This window comes from Pleurodeles waltl, chromosome 8, assembly GCF_031143425.1.
Source record: "Pleurodeles waltl isolate 20211129_DDA chromosome 8, aPleWal1.hap1.20221129, whole genome shotgun sequence".
NCBI lineage: Eukaryota > Metazoa > Chordata > Amphibia > Caudata > Salamandridae > Pleurodeles > Pleurodeles waltl.
Window position 1 is genome coordinate 1,257,145,550 of NC_090447.1, and position 26,937 is coordinate 1,257,172,486.

The following is a 26,937-nucleotide window of genomic DNA, read 5'->3' on the forward strand; positions in this document are numbered from 1 at the left end:
GTTTTAGGTTTTGGGGTGGGGTTGGGGCGTTTTTGGTTTTGGGGAGGGGGGTGGGGGGGGTCGGGGTTTTAGGTTTTGGGGTGGGGTTGGGGGGTGGGGTGTTTTTGGTTTTGGGGAGGGGGTGGGGGGTCGGGGGTTTTAGGTTTTGGGGTGGGGTTGGGGGGGTGGGGTGAGGCATGCAGGATCAATGGGTGCCTGTTACTAATGACTTTACCAGGAATGCCTTTACAACGAAATATCGTTGTTAAGGCATTCGTGGTAAAGGCATTAGTAGTAACAACGAGGTCGGTGTTCCAACCTCGTTGTTTAGGCACCCGTTGTTTTGTCAGTCGGCATTCCGTCGTACAACCTTGCTGAAGCTTCATATTGGCAGTCACAACATACTGTTGCTGCTGTATCATGAAGTGCGCATCTCATACAGCTGGTCGTAGCTGGCAGGCTCTCTAGTGCAAAAAGTCAGGATTACTGGAGCTTCCCACAGGTGGTCAGTGTGGTTGAAAAAGTCTTGGCGCAAACAGGCCTGTTTGCGATTGGGAACAGCCGAAAACCTCAGTATTTCACTTTTATTTACAGAGAAGTGCACTATGATGCCAGCCAAGGGTCCCAGACCTGGGAAGGCACCCCTAGGGGATCAGGGACTAACTCTTGCAGCGGCCATGAGGGCTTAGGCAGAACCAGTTACAGGTCCAGGTAGGACCAGTTGCAGCAGGTAAGCTGGGCAGTTGCAGGGATGCCTCTGGAGCTTTTTGCGTCTCTGTAGCTCCGTAGAGGAGGCCAGCCAATAGACCCTTGCAACACTCAGGATAGCCTGGGATGAAAGGAGCAGGTCAAGAGTGCAGGGAAGGCCTTAAGTAGCAGGGAAGTCTACTGGGGTACAAGGCAGGCCTGAAGCAGCAGGAAAGTCCTTTGGTAGTAGCAGGGCAGACCTGTGAGGACAAGACAAGCCTCAAGTTGAAGGACAGTCCTCTGTAGAAAAAGGCAGTCCTTCTGTAGTGTTCACTGGTTCAAGAGTATACTTAAGAGTGGCTCTGGGGGTCCAATAATTATGCCTGGTGCCAGTCTTTGAAGTGGGAGTATGTCTTATATTACAACCATATCTGGTTCTTAAAGGTTCTTCCTTTGTCAGACCTCAAGAGGCTTAGGGTAACAAAAGATTAGTGTCAGGCTCCTTTGTGTGTGTGCTGGAGGCAGTACTTTTAAATGTAAGTAGGACAGGGAAGAGTTGTGCCCCCAGCAATCCAGGCAGGTAGGTCCAACCTGCCATAACCTATTCCACTTTGTCTCACTGTCTGGGAGGAATATACAAAGTCTAAAAGCTAAGCCAGCCATAGTTATGTGACCCTTGACACTTGCAGCAGCCAATGGTTAGGGCAGGAAAATGTCACCTTTTTAGAAGTGGCGTTTTCAGAATTGGGACTTAAAATCTGATTTTACCATGAAAGAGAATTTTACATTACAATTCATTTGACTCCAAACATGACATTTCTGCCTGTTCCCAATCAAACGTTAGCACATATTAGATGTAATAAGGCAACCCAATGTCATCCTATAGGAGAGGTAGGCCTTAAAGTGATGTAAAGACTCTAAGGTCAGACTCCATTTTAGGTAGGTCCCAATTCCACCTTGGATAATGGAAGTCGCCATCTTCTCAATCTTAGGCAATGTAAGTTTCTGTCTTTCAGGAATTTTTCAGAATCATTGTCACGTTTGCCGATGATGTCATCTGACCTTATCTTTCTAAGAACTATTCTGCATGTTTATAGTGAAACCCCAGCGAATGCAAGAGGTTCGCTGTAGTCTGGGGGTGGGAGAAGACTTTCTGGGGCGTATCTGCCTTCAACAGCCAGTCGTCGAGGTAGGGGAAGACTGGGACCCCTAACCTGCGCAGATGAGCTGCAACCACTACCAGCACCTTCGTGAACATGCGAGGGGTGCTGGTAAGGCCAAAGGGGAGCAAAGTGAACTGAAAGTGCTCGTGGCCTACCACAAATCTTAGGTAACGTCTGTGGGCCGGCAAGACGGGGATGCGGAAGTATGCATCCTTCAAATCCAACGATACTATCCAATCTCCCAGGTCCAGGGCAGATAAGACCTGAGCCAATGTCAGCATCTTGAACTTCCCCTTTTTGAGGAAAAGATTGAGGAACTGAAGATCTAAGATAGGACGAAGGACCTTGTCCTTCTTTGGCACCAGAAAGTAGCTGGAATAACAACCACGACCTACTTCTGATGCAGGGACCCTCTCTACAGCTCCTTTGGCCAAAAGAGCTTTGACTTCCTCGAAGAGAAGTGCCATGTGATCCTCCGATGTGGTTGAATGAAGGTGGCATGGCTGGAGTAGAAGACTCGAAAGGGAGGGAGTAGCCCTTCTGAACAATCTGGAGGACCCACCTGTCCGTGGTAATAGATCTCCTGTGATGGGCAGATGATGGCGAATCCTGCCTCCAACTGTTTCCAGGTGTTCCGACAGACAGGGAAGGTTTGGGGACCGAGGATGAGGCGGTGGGGTTGGACTGGGCGACCTGCTGGCTCCCTGGTCCATTGAGATTGTGGGATCCCGCGTCCGCGCAGGGCTATACAGTGTTCATGGGTCAATGGATTGTTGGAAAAGGACATGGTTGGGTGCCCCTTCCAAAGCTACGAAAGGGGAGAGAGGCGGACTGGCGGGATCTAGGGAAAGGTGCGAGGCCAAGGGACCGGGGCCACGGCTCGGGAATCCTTAAAGCGCTTGAGCGTTTAGTCCGCCTTGTACCTGAAGAGATTGCTGCCATCAAAGGGTATGTCCATCAACTTTTGCTGGACATCCCCCGAGAAGCCAGATGTTCTCAGCCAGGTGTGATGTCTTAGTGTCACCGTCGATGCAACCGATCTGCCTAGAGAGTCGGTCGTATCCAGTCCACAGCGGATGATTAACTTAGCTGTATCTCTCCCATCTACAAGCGCTTGGGAGAGGACAGTCCGGGTCTCTTCCGGAACTGTAGGCAGCACTTGCGTGACCATATCCCAGAAACTATGCGAATACCGGGCCAAAAGGCATGTGGTGTTCACCGACTGCAGCGCTAGACTGGAAGAAGGAAACATTTTCTTCCCCAAACTATCCAGTCTTTTTGATTCCCTATCCGGGGGTGTGGCAGGGAATACGCCAGTGGAAGAAGAAGAAAAAACCTAGATCACAAGGCTCACAGACATGGGGTGTTGGGTGAGGAATTTCGGGTCTGTTGGCGCAGGCCGATGGTGGCGGGCAATCATCCTATTCACAAGAGCCCCTATGCTGGGTCTGGACCAAGTACCCGACAGGACATCCGTCAGTGCCTCATTAAAGAGGAGAAGGGGCTCTGATGTGGAAGACCCTGGCTGAAGCACGTTGGTCAGGATGTTAGGCCTAACCGCCACAGAAGATAGCTCAAGGTCCAAGACCTCAGCCGCCCTTCTCACCACCATGGAGTATGTGGCGCCCTCCTCCATAGCAATGGTAGGAGGAGAGAGCATACCAGTGTCAGGGGAGGTGTCTAGACCACTGGCATCACCCAATTCCTAAACCCAGTCAATTTGGGGGTCAAGCCGGTATTCCAAAGGGTCCAGTGGCCCCTCTAAACTCTCCCTGTATCCATACCCATAAGTATGAGGGTCTGGATCAACCCTGGGCCCAAGAGAGCCCATAGAAAACTGAATCAGCTTCGAGCGATGTCGTTCCGGGTCCGGGTTGTCGAGTATGAGAATAGGATCGACGTAAATTGTGGACCCAACCGACATCGGAAGCATCAAGATCTGACCCACCACCAGGGAAGATTGCTGTGCACAACTGGCGTTGGGGCGGATCCAATATTGGATCCGGAGGAGCCCTCCGGAGCCGTGACCAAAGCCGACAACTTCAAACTCGAGGGGGCCCTCACTGACTCACCTGTGCCTGAGGGCACCGAAGGTGGGTCGATCTGCCCAAAAATGAGGCGCATTGCCTCATAAAACTCTTTTAGCTGGGCAGGGTGGCTCCGGCTCCCGAGAAGTCAGGGAAGTGTGGGTGGACCCAGATGGAGGCTCCGAGGATGGAGGCCTAAAGCATCGATGCTCTTCCCTCACCACATTGTCTGAGCGACGAGGTGAAGTCGAAGAACGTTTGTCCTTCTTCGACTTCTTTTTCTTAAGACTCGAATGTCCCGATGACTCCAAGGACGAAGAGTGGAGGTGACTCCGCGGCCGGTCTCGAGACCTTCCTCTCGAACAAGACTGTGAGCACCGCGGGGTCGACTGTCGGGCCGCCATTAGCTTTAGGGACCGCTCCCTCAAAGCTTTCGGGTTCATGGCCCGACACTCGGAGCACTACTTCGGGTAGTGATCGCGCTCCAGTCACCAAAGACACACAAAGTGCGGATCCGTCACCGACATCATTCAGAGATAGGAGTCGCAAGGCTTCAAACCGGTCTTGCGGGACATCCCTCGACGCATCCACCACCTTGTCAAAAATGTTCGACAAAAATGTAATCGTAGTAAAAAAATAACTGAGGTAGCTCCTCTCTGGATCTGCTCGTAGGCTGGTGCGGAAAGAAAATAACTGACGTCAGCATGCCGGGGTGGCGCCTATATACGACCGTGACGTCATCACAGCAAACAGAACACCACCGATGCGTGCGGAGTCAACCGACACTACCTGACGGCCCGCAGAGGTACTGCTAAAAAACAAAGTTTCCAGACCCAGTCTGACACCTGGGGGAATTCTGAAAAGGTAGGGAATCTGCAACTAGAAGTATCTATCAGATATAGCCCACACACACCAGTATATAGAATGCAAATGGGCAGGGCAACACTATTAAGAGAAGTATGGTAACTGCACATATTAAGCGTTTGAACCAGTTCTTGTCCTACTGCAAGAGACGCATCTTAGGGGAACCCAATGTCACTTTGTGCTCCAGGGGCCTACACTATGATAGCAAACACAGGTGTCGGGATCCAGGGAAGTGGAACCCTGATCCGAACCCCCCCCCTTTTTCAAATACAAAATCGTAGTTAGATCCATATGGGACATATGGTGCAGTCCAAGGCATTTGGGGATGAGATTTAGGGCCAGATATATGTCCATTTCTATTTGCGAGTTGCAACTCGAGACTCGCAATTAGAAATTTACAAATGTATCTCAGACACATGTAGTGATTCCCAATGAGGTCGCAAATGACCCACCACATTAATAATCATGAGGAAAGTAGCATTTTGCAACCCCATTGGAAATGGCCACCATCACAGGGATGGTGGCCTGCTGGGGGCAGCAGACCACCATGTCTGTAATTGCTTGGAAATAAACCAATCTTTTGTTTTTAAAGCAAATTGTTTTCTTTAGTGGAAAACGTGATGCGTTTTAAAAAGTTTTAAAAATGTATGTCAGCAAGTTGAAGCAGTTCCAATTAAAGATCATGAATGGGAACTAACAAAAATAATCCAAGAAATGTATACCTCTGGTAGGTAGAGATACCTTGGGTGCTCAACCCATTAAGTTACATTTAAAACCTAAAAATTACACTGAAGGTTGTGTTGAAGAGAAATCTGCAACAGAAGGGAAGAAGAAACAGAAAGACAAAGATAAAAAACAGACTGGATCAACCACTTCTTGGGAATCCGGCAGGGGTGGCCATAATTTAAGAGACCGAGAAAAAAATTCAAAAACCTCAACTATATCAGTATTCTGACAGGGGCTGTAGGAGGCTGGCTTAGTATGTTTGTACACCTACTGGTCAGGGACCCTGTACCGAGTCCAGCCAACCCTTAGTGACAGTGTAGGCTGCTCTAGATAACCAGAGCTCTCGGAGAGGTAGCTGGGGAAAGCAGCTACGGCTTATACAGGAGGGTGTAAAGTGGTTGCAAATACCACAGAGGTCAGTCAGTGAAGTACACACAGGAAAGAAGGACACCAGTTTTAGAAAAAATATGTAATATTTATTATAACACACACTCTAGAACTAACTTCGTTATATCTCCTAACTAGAGATATGGTCAAACAGAAACATACTTAGCAACAGGTAAGTAAGGGCATAAAATAACATGGGCCACTATTGGCGGGGGAGGCAAACAATATACAAAAAAGAATGGAATGTGAAAAAACCATACCCAACCCACACTACCGCCCAAGGACCTGTAGGATTGGGGAAGTACTAAAACCCTAAAGGTAAGTAGGTAGAATTCCCCAAGTGCCTGTGTGCAGAGTAGAAATCTTGGGTAAGTATCCATAGGCTAACATGGGGAAGTCGCCGTTGGAATTTTTGCTCTTTGAGACCCTTCTCAGAGGACCCTGAGGAAACCTGTTGGGAAAAGGGAGGTTGGATAGTGCCCCCACCCATGGATACCCAGAACAGTGGAGTACCTACACCAGGGAGCCCAGGTGCATAGGGGTGAAGTCAAATCAGAACCTCCAGCTGAAGTCAATGGGGACCTTGGTTGCCCAGCTGCTGTCGCGATCATTGGACTAGGTCGGTGGAATCCAGGTGTGGATTCTGGAAGAAGAGGACCTAAGGAGAGAGGGGACAGAGTCCAAACAACCCGGAGGTGCCTAGGCGATGTAGGAGGGCAATGCCCTCCCTTCTCAGTGATGCTTCCTGCAGGACGGAGAACAAAGAAGTGCAGCTGTGGAGTCCAGACGATGCAGGAAGATGTCAGAAGTTGTCCATGAGCAATTTCACACTGGTCGTTGAATTGCAGAGGGGTCAGTGGTTAGTGGTCAGCGGGACCACCAACAGGCCTTGGAAAATGAAAAGAAGAGTCATACAGAGTTTTCAGGATTTTGGGGAACAAGCTAGGTCCAGGTGACTTGGCAGGTAGGTCAGGGCTAGCCCTCAGCAAGCAGGAGGGAAAGCAGGAATCATTGGAGCCCTAAGCAGGACCGTTTGCTAGCAGGCACAGCAAAGAGGGATGCCCACGTTGCAGAATTTGCAGAGAGGATGTTGTTCTTGGAGCTGGAGAGTGGTGGAGGCCGGGGCTTCTTGGAGCTAGGTCTTTGGACTGAGGAGCCCACAAGCCTTGGCAATGACAAGTAGACGTGGTGCACAGGGGTTCCAACCAAGCAGCTGTAACGAGGGACGACAAACTTCCCAGTTGCATGGAAGATGGGTCAGCCCTCTGGAGAGAGACAGAACCTTGGTGAGTCCGTGGGACAGGAGGATCCACAAGCCAGTCGTCATTGTTGAGGTGCCTGCAGATGTAGGGGAATAACTCCTTCACTCCAAGGGAGATTACTACTTGCTTTCCTAAGTACAGGAAGAGTCCCAGTGACTCTGAAGAATGTACAGCCACGGACATGCGGAAGTCTTTGCACAACTTGGTAACAAAACTGCAGCAGGAGCCCTCCTACTGGTTACAGTCTTGCTTCTCGTTCCAGTGATGAACAGTAACGGTTCTGGTGTCTAGCGCCTTGAGACCCGCACGGGTGAGTAGCGCGCTTTATAAATGCTAATGATTTGATTTAGGTTGCAGAAATATCTTGCAGAGGAGACCTGCAGACGGTGCCTGAAGTCTTGCAGACAAATCTGGAGTCCACCCTTGGGGGAGCCCTTAAGTAATCCAGGAAAGGGGTTGGACAGTAACTACAAAGACCCACCTATCAGTGGGGGTCAGGGAAGTCACCTAGCTGGACTAACCACTTAGATGCTCTCGGGGTTCTGCACATTTTATTTCCAAGATGGCTGAATCAAGTGGCCACCTGCAGAGCTCTGTGCATCTCCCATGGCAGGGGCTGGATAAAGTGGTGGTCACTCCCATGTCCTTTGTGTGTTTTCGCGACAGAGTGGGAAGCTGGGGTTCCTGTACTTGTGCAAACCGGTTTATGCAAGGACAGCACCAAATGTGCCCTTCAAAGCAGTTTGGTGGAGCGGAGAGGCACCGCCAGCTACCCCAGAGGCACCTACTCTAAAGAAGAGGTGGTCACACCTCTATCTTACAAAATATCCTTTGTTCTGCCTTCCCCTGTCTGAGTTAGGCTCAGCAGCAGGAGGGCAGAACAGTGTCTGGGGTCGACAGCAGCACAGGCTGGCACGTAGACCCTGCAAGGCTGTAAGGGCAGACACTGGGGGATCCCCTACAGAACGCCCAAAGTACATGGTATCATGCAATTAACACTGGAATCAGTGTAGTTACATGATTCCAACATATTTGATACCATATATGCCTAGGTTCGGAGAAGACATTATGCAGTTGGACAATTTATGTTGGCTATTGCCCACTGCATACCTTAAGATGGCTTCCCTACACTTACAAAGCCCAGTGAATGGAGTCTTGGGCTCATAGGGGCACCTCTGCTCATGCAGGGGTGCCCTCATACTTATAACCATGCACCTTGCCCTTGGGCTAAAGGGCCTACCTTAGGGGCGACGCAAAGGGTCAGAATTCAGTGATCATGATATAAGGCATCCCTTATATCTGGAGTGAAAGCTGCATGCAACGCTGCTTGCAGCCCAACTTCCTTGCTTTCAATCAGATGTTTATTAGAGTAATAGTGAATAATAAATTAATCACTATTAGTGTATTAAAAAATGAAGCACAGTTAGCTAGAATATATACCTCCTTGGTAGCTGAGGTAAGTAAAAAACTGTTTTAAATGTATGTTATGTGCGTGCTTGCGAGTGAGAGTGTATTTATGTGAGAGAGACCTCTGCCGCACTGTTTAGCAGTGTCAATGCCCACGTCTTGTTCTGAAGGAGCGTTCTCAATAGGTGTGGTGTATTTAGTTGAATACCTGCCACCTTCTTCTTTTTAAATTCAGGATTTTGTTGTGGAAGTTTCTCTTCCTTTTTTATGATGAGGTCAGAAGAGCCCTCTTTTTAGGTTTCACATACTCATCATGCCTGTGCTCTGAATGTCCCCCTCTCTCTGAGTGTTTGCAGCGTAAGTCCTGAAAGGAATGAGAAGGGCATGTATCAGTATGCTGATATCTATCAGGCTGTTTAAGTGTATCATGTTTAAGTAGGTTGTAATGCTTTTCAGTGGCTCCGGCTGAGGCGTTCCAAATCATATTTTTGTTTTATCCTTATTTTTCTGTTTGTCCCAGCATTTCCTAGAAGACTCAGATGTTTATTTGTTGGCATTATCTGTGTCAGGTTTGCCTTTAAGCTGTGGCTTGTTAAGCCTGGCTCCCAAATTATCTCAACCTAGAGATGTATAGGTGTCAGCAATAATTTTTAATATATGACACTCCTGGTCCACAACAGGAACCTGGGTGATGCATTGGCGTACTGCCAGCTCAGCTGCCTCCCCTTTAATGCTGCTCAAAATAAATGAGGAAACCGTGGCAAAGTTGCTTATTAATTTCATTCCCAAATCCAGGCCAGGGACAGCCCCGTATTCATTTTGAATCTGTTTAAGCACATCTGGTAAGAAGGCTATAGATGTTGTACCGTGTGTTATAGATGGCAGTGCCCCAGATGGCATGGTTTCCAATTTGGGGAACCATCTCAAGTGGTAGATATATTGTGAGAATTCCATGTTCATCTTAGGGTCCTGTACGGGGAAACACTGTTTCAAGTTAGTTTGTTTTTTGTGCAATCCAGAAAGGAATCTCCTTCAACCTGGAGGGAATATTAATCAGAATTGCATTGCTAGTCACTGTACTAATTGCAGCTAACTGTGGCTGCACAGCCTGAACCCTCTCTGGGGCAACTGTTACTGTGCGCATACCAAACTCCATTGAAGGTCTATATAGTATTACTAGATTGTAGAAGGTACGAATTTCAGTGGCATTCAATGCTGCTACATTGCCTATTTATCAGTGTGCTTAGACTGTTTTCAATGGGATCCTGCTAACCAGGACCCCAGTGATTGTTCTCCTCTAAATTTGGTTGCTTTGGTACCCTTTAGACCCCACAATTGGCATACTGGTATACCCCTGTAAGTCAATGGTATATGGTACTTAGGTACCCAGGGCATTGGTACAACAGGGTTCCCCATGGGCTGGAGCCTGTATCATGCCACCCATGGTAGCCCATGCAAACTGTGCCTGCAGGCCTGCCATTGTGGCCTCCGTGAAAAGGTGCATGCAACCTTTCACTGCTGGTCACTTCACCAGGTAACTGTAAGTCACCCCTAGCCCAGAGGGCAGGGTGCGGGCTCCTATGTGTGAGGGCATCCCTGCATGAGCGGAGGTGCCCCTAGGTACTCCAGTTCCAATGTACTGGATTTCATAAGTGCGGGGAAGCCATTTTACCCGTGTACTGGACACAGGTACATAATGGTAACAACGAACCTAGGCATGTTTGGTATCAAACATGTCGAGATCATACCCCAATACTAATGCCAGTATTGGTGATGATTCCATGCACTCTGGAGGCTCCTTATAGGACTGCCAGTATTGCTCCTACCAGTCTTCCAGGGTTTGCGGGCAGCCCGCGCTCCTGCAGCTCCTCAGACAGGTTTCTGCCCTCTTGTTGCTTGACCAGCTCAAGCAGAGGAAGGCAGAACAATGGATTTCTTGTAGGAGGGGGGATGCAACAACCTCTTCTTTTTAAATAGGTGTTACAAGGCTGGGGAGGGGTAGCCTCCCCATGCCACCAGCTTGCTTTCAAGGGCACATTTGAGGGGCATAATCTGGTTTCAACCAGTCCAGGGACCCCCGGTCCTTGCTCTGGTGTGAAACCACACAAAGGAAAGGGGTGTGACCATTCCCATGACCATCACCACCCCAGGGGGTAGTGCCCAGAGCTCCTCCAGGTGGCCATTTGATTCTGCCATTTTGACAACAAGATGTGCAGAGGCGCCTGGGAGCTTCTGGTTGGTCAGGACAGACGACTGACGTCAGTGACCCCCTCTGATAGGTGGCCACCATGCATAGTGACCAAGCATCCTGTTAGTGCTATTTAGGGACTTCCTTGCGGGTGGGTCCCCAGATACGGTGTGCAAGATTCCACCAGGACTCCTTGGCATTGATCTCTTCTGCTCCTGGCCACCTGAATTGCTGCTGGACTCCACAGGAACTAAACAAGCCAGCAACTCTGAAGATGACCTCGCCTTGCAACATTGTTTCTCTGGCTTCCGCAGACACCTAAGGCAATGACGTCCGGCTGCTGGGATCTGCTCTCCACAAGCACTGCCTGGATCCTCCAACACAGTTGATAGTTATGAGTGATCCTCTTAGTCCTCTCTGCCCAACTTGGGAGATGGTGAACCATTGCCTCTCCTGGCAGGACAGAACCCCTGTACACCGCGGCTCTTGCAGCAACCAAGTATTTTTGACTTCTGCTCCAAAGGGATCTTCAGGCTCCAAGTAGCCCCAGCCTCCAGCACTCCATCCTTGCAAGGACAGTCTCTCCTCTGCTGCTCCAGCGACGGGGGACTCCTCTCCAGGTGTGCTGACTGGGCCTTACTGCAACTTACTGTGCAACTTACTGTGCCTGCTGCCAGTGGGTTGCCTGTGGGAGTTACGACTGCTTCTGCTGGCTCTCACTACTGCTGAGGATCAGCCTGGACTCCCATCTAAGGGTCAAGTCCCCCGGACCTTGCTGATCCTCGTCTTCTCTGCAAATCCTCTTCTGCCCAGATTTGCATTTGCCAAGGCTAGCTGGTGGTCCTCCTGACCACTGACCTGACTGCAACGCGGTGACTGGTGTGGGACAGCTTTTGCACAACTCCAGGGACTCCTTTTCAGCTCCTGGGCTCCACAGCTGGCCTTCATCATCTACTATCGACCCTGATCTTCATCCACAGAAGGATGGGTAGGGGCTCCTGCCCCACCTGGACACTCCTGTGTGGACTGGACTCTGTCCCCTTCTCTTGCACATCCTCTTCTACTGGAATCCACCATTGGGTTCCACTGGACACGTCCTGTTCTTGCAAAATTCCTGTTCCAAGTACCCTTGTTAGTATTTGGGAAGACCAGGTAATTTACTGCAGCTCTCCTGGTTGCTGGGGGTCACCTAGGTACTCACCTTTCGGGGTCCCGAGTTCTCCCAGCTCCCTTCTAACTATTCCACATCCTTGGGTGGGGGACCTAACTTCGCATTCCACTATTTTAGTAAATGGTATGCCTCCCCCACACCCTTTATAGGGCCCTAGCTGTTTTATTCTATTTCTTGCCAATGCTTGCTATTTTTCTATGCTAATTCACAATACTTACCTCCAGTTGGGGGACTGTTTATAACTAATCTAGTTCAGTGATACTATAATAAAGTGCCTTTATTTTTGCAACACTGTGTGGTTCCTTTAATGTGAGTACTTTGTGACTCCTGTGGTATTGCAAGTGCTTTACACTCCTCCAAGATAAGTCTTGGCTGCTCACTACAGCTACCACTAGAGAACCCTGGCTTCCTAGACACTGTCTCACTAACTAATAGTGGTTGCCTGGAACTATTATAAGGAACACCATAGGTGTGCACCACAAACCAGGCCAGCCTCCTACAATTGAGATAAGGTAAGTAGTCGGCTAGAAATGGCCAGGTCGCCTCATCATTACTGAGGGGACCCAGTCTTGCAAGTTGAAGTACATGAGAAGGGTTCTTTTTTTAGGAACCAATTTTGATGTTCCTGAACTGTTAGTGGTATCTGTTAAATGTTGGTACGGTTTGTACTGATTAGGTGCTGTGACCTCAGTCTATGTACGAAATGTCTGTGTTTTTGCAGGGAAGTTGACCTATGAATAAAAAGAACTTCACATTTGCATGCTTCATGTCCTTCAACCATGAAGGTGACATCTCCTTAGATCAAAGGGAGTCCCTGTTGTGCCAAATATGCTGTAACAGCATGTCTACAATTAACCAGAATGCTAATTGTGTTCGCCATTTAAAGAATAGGATTTAGAGAGGAAAATACTATAGTGGGGTTATCCTTTTAAAGGTTCAAGTTTGACCAATATTCAGACCAAAAATAGGGGTTTCCTATTAAGTTGAGGAGAATTAATTCTTCACACCACAGACGTCTTCATATGACAGTGATAAGGGGGCAGTGGATGTACGTAACAACCTACTCAGGGGACCCATTAAATAAGTACTTGACCTAGAACGTTGGTGGTGCCAAGTTATACAGTTCCTATGAATTAAGTAGGATTGTGTGTCTTGTCAACATAGCATTCTGATTACAGGAATAAAGTCCATCTGTACCATTAGGAAATGGCGACAGTCTTCCTAACTAGTTCACAGTGACCCATCTTAACTCCTAAACATCCCAGGGTAGTAGATGGTATCAGTAACCTCAAACATGACTACTTAGACTTCCAAGAAAATTGTGGAAACAGATCAGCCCTTTTGTTGTTACCTTGCACACTCAAAGCAAGACACAAGTAAGATACAAAATGTATTTGCAAACATTTATTGCAGTAATCTTACTCTTGTATAAAAAGCATGAGCTGCGCTTATTAGGCGGATGAAATAAAGAATGGTAACCAGCATTACAAAAATGGTGAAAAAGATAAACAGTTCAACCATCTTAGGGTGATTCCGTTGGTGCATTCCTATCTGCTACTACTTTCACTATTGTGACAATAGTGAGAGAACCCTTTTTCAGATCTGTCGGGATAGCCTAAACACCCAGACCTGGGTAAGATGTGCCAGGAGACCGGAGTTAGTCGGAGTTGTGCAGGCTATTATCCCTTGAAGAACAGTAGTCAGTAACAGCAGGGCTACATCTCTGACACAGGCAGGGCATTCCAGGACAGCCCCAGCAGATGTGCTCCTCTGCCGAATGCAGCACAAGGGGGGGGGGGGGGTTGTATAATGAAACCTCGCATTGTGTCAATGGTGCAGAGCTGATGTGATGATATGTCGTCAGCTTCAGCGCTGTCTCCAACTGATGATCATATGGAAGGACATCGCTTTTCTGTGTTTGCCTAGCCGTGGATGGAGTGTACAGGCTGCATGGCAGGAGCGCTTACAAGGAATAGGCCTGATGTACAGTGTCTTCACAGTACATTGTCACATGAGTATAAAAATGTGCTTCTAAAATGGAGGCTCTATGCGGGCCTTTCCATGCTTTACCACACGGAACGCTGCCAAGAAGAAGGACTGTCCAGCTGCGCCCGTCCACCTGCTTGCTGATCAAGGAATGCTTTGCTGCCCAAGGTCAGCTGTTGCTGCACTAGGACTCTTCTACTACTGTGAGCTGCTCTGCTGAATCCAGCCTGCCTGTGTGGAATCAGAACTCCAGGAAATCTCCAACGTTCAGAGGGCTTGCCCCTGTTCAAGCCACAGGGACATAATAGGCTTCTTTGACATGGACACATCTCCACACAGCCCGCCATCAGCTCTCGCCCAGCACAACGCAGCTAGTCCTCGATGCTGATGCATCTCAGTACAAGTCCTCGCAAGCTCTGGTGGATTCCTTGATGCCAGCCTGTACATCTCAAAGCAAGGACTTTGCATCTCGACATCCAGGACACAAGGTACTTTTCAGCTGACTGAACTCACTTCTGTATCTGGCCCGAGCTCCATCACAGTCAGCCTGAACTTATGAGTTGTACCCGGACTACCACAACCAGATAATCACAATTGCCCCTTTTTGCTTCTTAATGCTTGATTTTCACAAAACCTTTAAAATTGCATATCTGCAGTTCTACTAATTAGATTTTTGTTGTTTTGGTGTCATATAATTTATTACATTTTACTCTTTTCCTAAATTGTTGTGGGCTTTTCCTTGTGTTGTGTTTTCACTTTATTACTGTTTCTGTGCTGCATAAATACTTTACATAATGCCTCCAAGTTAAGCCTGACTGCTTTTGTGCCAAGCTACCATGGGGTTTAGTGCAGGGTGGTTTGGGGTTTGCTTGTGTTTCACCCTAAAAATAATTTTGGTTGCTACTTGAGTAGGGTTTCACCCACCCTAACGTGTCACCCAATTTCCTACTATTCTGAAAGCAAATTCTTAGCCACACCAATGAAATTATGTGGTGGACTATGGCTAGGGATCCAGCTAAGATCCTTCTATATTTGGAGTATGACAGATGAAGGGAAAGAGGGCAAAATGGCAAAGGCTCTCAGGCATCATTTTACTAGGGGCTGCCAAGCAGTATATCATTTTACACTGGAACTGAAAGTATGCCTCAAGAGAGGTGCTTCGGAAGAATAAACTTTGTACACTCCTTTGGCAATAAAGAGAATAACTCACACAATGCGAAGGATAGATGCCAAATCCAAAAATATTTGGTTACCATTTGCAAATATCCGTCATTCAAGCCCCATGGCAGACACATGCCACAAAGTCTTCATACTCTATACATGTTCAATACTACCATAGAAGAGAATAATGAGAACCCTTTTCCATTTAATTGGAAGGGAGACTGGGTATCCTGAGGGCCCTAAGTGAGTTGTGCGCCCTGAATGGGAAGGTGGGATGGTTAGGGCGAATGGGTGAAGGCTATGCGAGTTGGGGAAACGTCTATTTGTGTTTTACTTGTCGTACATTTTCCTTAATGATTCCTTTTTTGCATGAGCCATAAAGGTAGCATTATCAAGTCAAAAGGGGACCTACGCAAAAAAAGAAGAAGAAACTTTACCAAGCGTAGTGGACAGGTCTATGGCATTATGGGGGTCATTCTGACTCTGGCGGTCACCGACCGCCAGGGCCAACGACTGCGGAAGCACCGCCAACAGGCTGGCGGTGCTTCCTGGGCCATTCTGACCGCGGCTTTACAGAAAAGGGGAACCGGCGGCTTCCCGCCGGTTTTCCCCTGGCCCAGGGAATCAGCCATGGGGATTCCGACCCCCTTCCCGCCATCCTGTTCCTGGCGGTTCTTACCGCCAGGAACAGGATGGCGGGAACGGGTGTCGTGGGGCCCCTGGGGGCCTATGCACTGCCCATGCCACTGGCATGGGCAGTGCAGGGGCCCCCTAACAGGGCCCCATAAAGATTTTCAGTGTCTGCTTTGCAGACACTGAAAATCACGACGGGTGCCACTGCACCCGTCGCACCCCTTCAACTCCGCCAGCTCCATTCGGAGCCGGCTTCATTGTTGAAGGGGCTTTCCCGCTCGGCCGGCGGGCGGCCATCTGGCGGTCGCCCGCCGGCCCAGCAGGAAAGTCAGAATGACCGCCGCGGTCATTTGACCGCGGTACGGTCTTTTGCCGGTTCCCGCCAGGCAGGCGGCTTCCGCCGCCGGCCGGGGTCGGAATGACCCCCTATATGTTTACCAATCAATCAATAGGGGAAACTGCTTCTAGTAAAGTATAATATGGTGTAAAGAAAATCATCTTTTTTGACAAACCATTTGATCAAAAATTAACTAAGTATACAAACAATAAAAAATGCTGATAGAAACATTGAGAAACATTACCACTAAAGGTAAAATTACTACATTATCAGGATTACCTTCTGTAGATTAAAATGGCTCACCTCTGTCCACATTAGGGATTCCCAAATCAATAGTCGGAACTGAACTATCAGCATGATCACTGTAGTATTCAAAAACTGAGGCCTCCCTCTCCCATGTTTTCTTTACAACAGGAACTGAAAAATTATTGAAACCAGAGACATATTAATTTTTCGAAATTGCCATTAATGCCATAGATTAATTCCAGTATAGAACGAAGGATGCTGAAATTGGCTTTGATATTAAGGACATAATGTACCTTTTCTGGTAGACTAACAAATACAAGTACTAAGACATTTTTAAAGTTAACATTATTGAAGCACTCATTGTTTGACAAGGATAAGGCAGTAAAGTGGTTACCAACATTGTTTAGTTCATACTCTGAAAGACTTTAATGGTATTGATTAAGTTTGCTGTGATAAGTCAAACTAAAATTGAACTAAACATATACTTCAGTATTTTAAAATTCAGTACAAAGTAAATAAAGGAAAACCCTACCAACAATTATATCTGTGCAGGATGTTGCCAGGAATTAGGAAGAACATACTGAAATGTACATCAGCAATTGAATGTTTAATAAGTCAGACAAAAGGCCATATACTGATGCCTGGCGTCGCAAATCCACTATGTTGCACATAAAGACAAGTAAATCTAATACTACAAAATATCTCCTCCGCAAACTTTAGACATGGATTACAGGGTTTCTGGGACCTATTTGACACCAATTTAGTAAACAACTGCTGAGCTTTAGAAAGTCTACTTCTCAGTGCTTACCTCATTTTGAACTTGTCGACTTCCCATTTTGAGACATATGTTTTTCGCATAAGGCGTGCACAACTCTGGCACAAGTTGCGGAAGTTTAAAGCCTTACCACTGGCCAGATTAAACACATTATTAGGCTAGTATGATCTAACAGCTCAATCAAATAACCCTGCAGTTTACAGAAGGCAGTGTAAGAACTCACTTTGTTATCCATCATTTGAAGAGACTTCATACACATGTTGTCTAGACTGGAGAAACTGAAGATTGGTTCAATTATAGCAGATCTCTACAAATGACCCACAATCTAGAGATATCTCATAGTGGATCTTCAAACTTATATTGAAAAGACCCTCTTGGTATTAGATTTCAACAACTAGACAGCCTAGACATACGTTGCCACTGTCAGAATAACTCCTCAGTGACCATTATTTCTAGATTGAGTAGTTTGGGTACTCAAAGTGTTGGCTTCATACTAACTTTATGTACAGGCTTGAAGTAACTTGGTACTTTTTGCCTGTCACTGTTCCAAAATCCTGTGGAGTGAAAACTGGCAGTGATTAACATTATTTCAGTTTCTGCTGAATTTCCCTCTGGATAATATCATTTTTTTTATATTAATATTATTCATTTGAATGTGTAAGTTACAATACCATAGTGTTGATGGGTGGTTTAAATATAGGCTGTACAATTATTGAATGCTTATTGGTGGTTTTATGGCATAAAACGATGTACATATTAAAACATTAATACAGCTTACCACATACTTTGAGAGTTTTTAACTAGTGAATCTGTACAGTACTCTTCAACAAGGATCCTAGCTGTGAGTGCATAAGCCTTTAATGTCAGTTCCATGGTCTATCATATGTGTGACTAATATAAGTGGGATAAAGAAAATGGAATGGGTATTGTGGTAAAAACTGGTGTGTGGTTTGGGTACGGTGAATAAGACATATGGGCTTAGAGTGCTACAGTAGGCAAGTTCTCTTCTCTCATAACATATATGCAGCTCCCTCACATTCCAAATGTGTGAGGACAGATGAGCACAAGAAGTGTTTGTTTCAATATGCAAACATTTGGGAACACGCACCTCGAGATTCTATTCTAAAGAATGTTAGTGGAGAAACTTGCTCCATTACATAGATCCTTGGCGGGGGAATATCTTTGGAAAGCCACAGATGAATCCTTAATATTGATTCAATGATTCCGACATGGTGGTTTGTTATGCTGCATGTTTTTCTCACTGAGAAGTGCAAGAGATACCTCAATGGTAATGGAAGCTAAAAAAAAATCTGCTTATAGGAAGGACTTGAATTGTAGGATAGAGATGGTGTCAACTTTCATGTTAAGTAAACGCAGAATTTTGAACTCCTTTAACACTCAGACTACCGACAGTCTAGGGAATGAGTCTACAAGAAGAATTGTCTGGTTGGTAGGAAAGTCTGAAATGGCCTCAGGAAGGTCAAATCGGTAAGGAGGATCACCTGCTGTCTATGAAGGAGAGATTTTAAACGTTGTGCTATCCGGGCCTAGATGTGTAAAACCTACTACCAGTTCCGATTCGTAGATTAACGTTGTTTTTTTACTTCAGGAAAGGTGTGAAATAATATTTGATAATACATTTTTAGTCTTTATCTTGGGGTGCTCCTCTGGCTGCTTGGCACCACTATAGGGTTAAGTCAGCAGTGCATACATTAATGGTAAATAAAGTAAATATCTAAATATGTAACAATTCAAATCGGTTCTGGCTCAAAATACACTTTATTTTCATTTATGACAGCTTTGTGATCGTAAATCTTGAACATGTAAGCTTCTAAGAAACTTTCATCATAATTCGCTTTCTGCACATTGTTTTTAATTTTTAACTGGACACGGACTGAGCGGAAACATTTTTTTCAGTTCCATATTAGTTATTTTGAATTCTTCTGTGGAAATAACTTGATCGACCTCACCAGAGGATCTTACTTTATCACACTGTTTGAGACAGCAAGGAAAAGGTGGAAGGTTACAACACCGGTTTACAGTATTAACAATTTTCTTTACTGGCTTTGCAGGCTTTTTTTAAATTCACAAAGCCCCCAGACATTTTGAAAGGGATTTGCCCAAGGTAGATATCTCAAACAGAATGGACTGGTGCTCTAATTAAAGGGCAGGAATAGCTGGTTAACGAAGATGTTGCGGTCCTCTAGGCTAAACTATCCCCCCCCCCACCCAATATATGTAGCAGGGCCAGTAATTATTTAAAGAGCAGACCTATTGTTTGGTAAATACATTCCTAGAATCTGCGTTATTTCTGCAGGTAGAGGAAAATAGCCTACCTTCACCAACAAATTTTAACTTTTATGACTAAAAGGGATTTGAGTGATTTCATCATCAAATACGTAGGGCACCAAGTTGATATTTGGAGGTCGACATATGCATGAAGGGCTCAACAGGCTGCAGTGGTGCTACGCACACTTAACCAAGTTGAGTTTGTCAAGGCAAGTGGTTTGCAAAGTTTAATAGTTGCATGTTGAGATGGTATCAGTAAACATCAGCAGGACTATTCTGAACTTTTTAATTATATTTTGAAACCAGCTGGCACCAGACCATTGAACACCAGGTACAATCATCTCCAAACCAGCTCTGCATGCGATGTTAGACACCTAATTATAAATAAATTATAAAGTCATCATGGATTTCATATTTATGCTTGACTGTAGAGCAAGCTTTGAGGAGCACGCACTTAGGTACCTCTTTCATGTTTTTAAATGAAGTAAAATCTCAAGCCTTGAATGAGAGCCTTATTGTTAAAGTGTGGCTTAAACAGACCCAACGCAATTGGGCTCTGTATGTTTATTATTGTATTCACACATATACCAGATCCACTGGTTACATTGCTTGCATGAAGAGAAAATGGTTATCAAACTCATACAGTGGCAGTATTTGAGCTTCCACCAAATGATCTAGACTCAGACGTTGCACCTCACATTTCATGTTCACCATCGGTAGGTGAGATCTCAAGCCTTTGTCTGTGGGTAATTTCCCTCACAATAGATCAATGAGGCTCACACAGTGTTGCCACCTCTTGCTGTGTCCTGTCCCTCAACAGGTCATTATGCGAATGGGGATATTTTCTGGTATATGTTGCCTCAGCACCCTCTCAGTCTGTGATACTGTGGCTGGCCTATGAGGACAGCACTTCCATCCATTGGTTAGCATGCCACTCCACTGTCAGTGTACGTGGTGTTTGCCATATCCTACCATGATTCTGTTGGGGGACAGTGTATGCATACGACTTAGCAATGGCTGTGTTCTGCCCGTCCCTAGCCCCTTTGGATTCTGTGCTGATAAAAAACGTAATAAACAGATTTGTTTAAAAAAATGCATCAAAAGAAGGCATTTCACCTACTTTCTGCAAGCAGCCCGAAACCAAAAAGAGACTCTCTTGGTCCAGAACAAATTTTTGAAGTTTACTGCTTCCCTGTCTCTATTAGCCATGCTACAATTTGGCCGCCAGCCCCGTGTTACCCTTGTTGTGACGCAGACTGTATTTAACCAATGTTCTTTCTCAAGCATTGTCTCAAGTGTAGACAACAAGGATATTGTCTCTTTTCGCCTGCGCACCCTGGTGGGCCAAGTGCCAACCCCACTCCAACATCCTGACTTTTCCAGCAGCCACCATGAGTCTCACACCTGCCTCATTCAGCACCACTGTTTACAAAGCAATGCTTATGTTTTGTTTTCTGATTTTTAGTACAGGAGCCAGTACCTATCACCCTCTACATTTCTTGCTCTTTTCTTGTATGGATACTTTACATTTGTTTATTTAACCTACTTAAGAGCAAGTGACTACAATACGTACAACTTTTGATTTAGGAGCTTTTTTATGAGCTGACTGCTAGAGAGAGCAATATGACGCATGGTTAGGTAATGATTTGTGTGTAAGTAACTAGTTGTTATATTGTGACCTGTGTGTGATGGTTTCTTAAGCTTTATGACAAGATAGAGAGGGAGGGGGCATTTAATAATTCATACGAATTAACACTATTTTAGTATGATTAGATAATAAAAATATTGCCACCAACCAGTAAGCTGTTTTAAATGTTAAGTTATTTTTACATTGGTAATGGGATTGGTGCAGAGAACAATGCCAAGAGCTTGCGTCAAACCACCTTGGTTTAGAAGAAAAAGACCTAATCCAATCTCTATCAGCATGTTGCCATATGTTGTGCTCGATCTGATGCTGCCATTCTCGCTATTTGAGTCGGTGCAGTGCATTGACGCTTGTGGGATGAATATTCTGTGAGCCAGGCAGAGCGCAAAGGACGACAGCAACATTTCAGATTTCAGTGAGACACACTGCATTGGGGCATGCCCCATCCCCCAATTCCCACTTGGAAACTCCAGAGCTCACGGCTACAGGACAATGCTTTCCGGCATGAGCTGAGGCAAGTTATTATTGAACATTTTGAGGAGAACTGGGCACCTCCTCTTACCCGTGAGGGTGGAAGAGAAGGCGTTTAAGGTAGTGGTCAGGGGCCACTGCACTGGAACAGGGGTGGGGATCCGAAAACACTTGAGGGGGGGGGTGATAGCTCTGAAGTAAGCTTAGACAGCTGAAGAAAAAGGTGATCGCTAACCCATATCATACCACACAACACCTCGCTGCGAGGGAGAATTATGCCCAAGTGGAACGGCTTAGGAACGTTAGCTATAGGACTACCTGGAATGACAACATGTGAAGAGTGACAAATCTGGGTGACTTCTAGCTTGGCTCGTGAAATTGGAGAGAGGGGGGTCTCATTACACAGGTTAAAGCCTCACAGGGACGCATCAAGCATTCACAATATATCATCAACACAGTGTACCTATTAAAGGACCCTCTAAAAGGAGGGCCCACTGATCTCTCATGTGGATACTGGGGAATTTTTATCCCCCAGGTAGGCTTACGCAGGTTACAGCTGAACAGAGAGACATCCTAAGTGAGATCATCACCAATGGAAGTTGAAGCTGCCATAGATGTCAAGGCATGGGTAAAGCCCCTGGCCTGGACGTATTGCAGATAGAATTTTATAAAACTTATGTAGACATCCTTGGTCCCCACCTTACCAGGCTATATGTGGCGGCAAAAGAGGAAGCCTTACTGCCACCAACTTTGAGGGAGACTCTGCTGGTGTCACTTCCGAAACCATCCTGGGATCTGACAGATGTGGTCTCCTACCATCCCTTGTTTATGCTCAATCTTGATTACAAAATACTGAGCAAAATACTAGCGAACCATCTCTTGCCCATCATGACCCTGCTTATCTACCCGGATCAATGCATGTTTATACCCAGGTGCACCACCCCTAAAACTATCAGACGTCTCTTCCTTCTCCTCAAGGAAATATTGGAGGAACATAGGAAATCAGCAATAGCCTTGTTGTTTGACTAGGAAAAGGCATTTGATATGCTGAGCTTGCAGTTTTTATGAGTGGTCCTGGATAAGCTGAACCTAGGAAATTGTTGCTCTAAGTGGAAAACCCTGTTGTACACACAACCGACCGGTCAGGTGCGCACCAGCAGAATATTATCTGAGCCCTTCGTGGTTTGTAGAGGCACGAGACATGGCTACCAACTATCACCTCCGCATTGGCAGTGGATCCTTTTGCAGCCATAGTTAGAGCAGAACAAATCTTGGGAGGGGTGGAGTTAGCAGATGGCATACACTTATTTCTCTCTCTATGCGGATGATATGATGATATATTTTAGGGATGGCTGGACGGACCTGGGTGCAAAGCTATCATCGCTCGGAAAGCTGGAGAAGGTCTCCGGCCTCGGCACAATCTGGCAGAAGGCCAACACATTCCCACTGGACCCGTGGGGTGGGGAGGGGCTGGGGGGAGAGGGACACAGGATGATCGGTTAGTGTGAGCACACCTTTTGCTATCTATATATCAGTGTATACCATAGTGAGGATGAGCTTTGGAAGAGCAATATAGGAGCGGTCCTTTGATCTCTGAAAGGTAGCATGGACTTCTGGAGAACGCTCCCCCTATCAGTGAAGGCAGGTGGTTCTGACTAAGATGATCATGCTTCCTCGACTGTTGTATTATTTTGCCAGTCGGTCAGTGTGAGTCAGACTTGGATGGTTCTGGGATTTTGATAAAATCCTGCAAGACTTCTTGTGGGGAGAAGGGAGATACAGAGTGAACATAACGGTCTTGAATACGCCAATAGAAAGGAGAGGACTGGGAGTCCCTGAATTTGAGGCTTACTATTTAGCTTCCCAATAACATTGGGTGGCCAGATGGATAGAGGGGGAGAATTTGTCAGATGTGTCAGCACTGAGGGACAGTAAAATGCCTAGAGACCTGTTACCAATACTGCTGGGATGCAAACTGGGAGCAGGTGACCTACCATGGATGGGAGCTATTGCAATAAAATCCTGGAATAGGTGTTGGTACAAACTAAGAGGGGTGGTGCTCTATGTCCCCGGCTCCCGCTCAACAATCTGTTGATGACCTGGCCAGAGGCCCGAGTGGCTATTATGAGAGGAAGGGTTGAACTGTACAATCTCACAATAGAGGACTGAGGGGAAGGAAATCACAAGTGAGGAAATGGTGGCTGACCTTGGCCTCCCTAACACGCATCTCCCCTTACACTCAATCAATCAATCAATCAATCAAGGATTTATAGAGCGCACTAATCACCCGTTAGGGTCTCAAGGTGCTGGGGGGGGAGCTACTGGTCGTAGAGCCATGTCTTGAGGCGTTTCTTGAATGTCAAGAGGTCTTGGGTCTGGAGAAGGTGGAGCGGTAGGGAGTTCCAGGTCTTGGCGGCTAGGTGAGAGAAGGATCTTCCTCCGGCGGTGGTGCGGCGGATGGAGGCGAGGGCGAGGCTGGCGGAGTGAAGATTGCGGGTGTGGGTGTAGAAGGTGAGTCTGTCGTTGAGGTAGGCTGGGCCTGTGTTGTGGAGGGCCTTGTGTGCGTGGATGAGGAGTTTGAAGGTGATCCTCTTTGACACTGGTAGCCAGTGAAGGTCTCTGAGGTGGGGGGAAATGTGGTCACTGCGTGGGATGTCCAGAATGAGGCAGGCGGATGCGTACTGGATTCTTTGCAGTTTTGTTAGGAGTTTGGTTGTTATTCCTGCATATAGGGCGTTTCCGTAGTCCAATCGGCTGCTGACCAGGGCGTGGGTGACAGTTTTCCTGGTTTCGACGGGAATCCACTTGAAGATTTTGCGGAGCATGCAGAGAGTGTTGTAGCAGGAAGAGGAGATGGCATTGACCTGCTGAGTCATGCTTAGTGTGGAGTCCAAGATGAAGCCTAGGTTGCGTGCGTGGGTGGTGGGCGAGGGCGCTGTTCCTAGGGAGGCTACACTACGCGGGAGGATACTGGGTATGGTGCAAGAGTTTTGGTGGCCCAGGCATTCTGAGCCTGCCATACACAAAGCACTATAACTATTATTCACGATGAGTGAGAGGGCAGGCTGATAGCCTGGTTTTCTAAAACATTTTTCCATATGTTCACTCCTCATTACATACCCTCAGAGCTGGATAGAAAGCCTGTATCTAGAAAACGCTCACAGATACGCAGTGGGAGAAGGCACTGGGAAGCACACAGAACGCCTCTCGTAATGCAAAGTTCAAATATATACAGTTCAACTACCTTCAAGCAACCTACTTAACGCCCAAGAGGCTAACACAAATATCTCTTACCACTGTTTATAGTTGCCCTCGATGCAAACAGGCAGAAGCTGATTTCATGCACATTATATGGGAATGTGCAGCAATTGCAGAAATCTGGAGGGAGATCCTGGAACAAGTGGGTGGGGCACTCGGGTGGGGGATGCCACATTTATCTGAAATATATTTACTAGGACTCACTCAGCGATGAAACAACGGGTGGGCTCCAGGTTTCTTACACTTGCAATTACCCTGGCCAAACGGTGCACTGGCACAAACTGGAAAGCTGACAGGGCCCCAACCATTATGCAGTAGAAGAGAGATATGGTTGAATGGGCAAGGAGTGAACAGATGGCGCTGAAACTGGAAGACCGCAGGGGATTCAGGAAATACCCTATCACAGAGACCTGGAGACATATGAGGATCCAGGCCCGACAACACAACCTGACTTAACCCCAGCAAAGGCATTAATAGTGGGAGGCCCCAACTGATAGTGACCTGCGCATTGAGAATATGATGCCATTTCAGGGTACAAACATGTTGGTGGGTGATATGTTTTTGTTTTGGTTAACAGTTCAATGGCTTTTGTCATAAAGCATAATATGATCTGTGGCAACTGTCAACCTTGTGATGCACTGAAAGTTGCTAAATTCATAACATTTAAGATGAGTGCAATAATTCATGACACAGTCGACATCCTGTATAAGAAACTGCACTAGCAGGCATAACGTAATGTGCTGCTTATGAAGGTGTACACCAATAAAAGCAAGACACGGGGAAAAAGATCACAGTAGTCCCTTCATGTTCCCCACTTTTTTCAAGCAATCCAGCTAAATTAAAATCGTTTTTGATTTCTTGTATGATGCATTTTGCTTTTCGCCCTGCACAGTTTAATCATGACCGCTTAACGTGGATTACCTGATTAGTTGTCATATGGGATCACCATAAGCTTGGGCAACTCTGTTAGTGAGCAACTCAGATCCTTATCTACAGTCTTATGTTTTACTAGCAGCTATTAAAAAAATAGTTGGCATTTCTCATTAGGACTTCTCTGGATTTGACTTTACAATCTTTTTGGTGGCCGACTGCTCATTCTGATGTTCAGGACTATGTATTTGCTTGTCCTGTTTGTGCTCATGACAAATCCTTGCATTTTAAGCCTGTGGAATATCGCAGCCTTTACCAGGGGTTCTGATCCTGGGTTAATGATTTGTAAAGATTTTATAACTGATCTGCCACCTTCAGAAGAGTACCATGTGCCACTGGTTAAATAAGCACTTTTAAAAAGATGTTTAATTTCTCTCTGTTTAAACTACCGATGATGAAACAAAGGGCCCAATGATTTCTGACTGTTATTTTTTCACCTTAATGATTGTCTCATACTATCATCTCAAACAGAAGTAGTTAATATCAATCACATTTGTCGAATACTTTAAGATATGTGAACATGCTTTATATATTAGTTTTAAATCCCTATTTAATGGGCAAACAGAGCGAACTAATGAGTTTGGAGCAATATTTACAATGCTACTTTAATTCATCGCAGAGCAAACAGGTTGTTTTATTTGCCAGCTGCAGAATTATTTACGATAATGCAACTCAAAGTGCTACCATGGTTTCACCTTTCGTTTGCATGCAAGGTTTTTATCCAGGAGCCTTTCCTTCTTCTCCTCAACTGATCCTTTGATATTTGCAGCAACGCAGGAGTCAGTTTTAGAAGCATGCATGACTTGTTTCTGAATGTTTATCAAGATGACGAAATATGCAGTAAAATCAAGATCACACTCCGTTTCATTTGTACTGCGAGAGAAAGTTTGACCATCTTCTTATTTTCTTCCAGTCTGCACACTGTCTGTTAAATACTAACCTTGATTTTTTAGTTAATTTGTGATAACTTAGCAATTCATTCATGTGGCTTTCTGGTAGGTAGGTAGGTAGGTGGGTAAAATATGTTTATTGGGACATTTGTCCATAAAACATTCCAAAACAATAAAACAGTAAAACAATTAAAATACAGCATCAACCTAAAAACCCACGGACCTCGCTGAGCAGCACAAAGTGTTCTAACCCATTCTTCACTCTGCTTAACAGTAAGTATAAAACACGCAATTCCTACTGCAACGGCAAGATAGCGCATCCCACACAGAAGTCCCATTGCCTCCAACCTTGAAAGTGTCTGATATTTTATAAAGTGAAGTCTTAAAAACTTAATACAGGCAGGAATATAAAAAACACAGTCCATAAGTACATGAGATAAGGAGCATTTTACATT

At 46.0% G+C, this 26,937-nt stretch overlaps 1 protein-coding gene across 1 annotated transcript in view; it reads right to left on the reverse strand.

The window, feature by feature from the left end:
- B3GLCT (beta 3-glucosyltransferase) overlaps positions 1-26,937 on the reverse strand; it is a 902,740-nt gene that overhangs the window by 263,777 nt on the left and 612,026 nt on the right. The window contains exon 11 of the mRNA XM_069205575.1: positions 16,282-16,395. Coding sequence (XP_069061676.1) covers positions 16,282-16,395 — 114 coding nt within the window. The remainder of the gene's footprint in view (positions 1-16,281; positions 16,396-26,937) is intronic.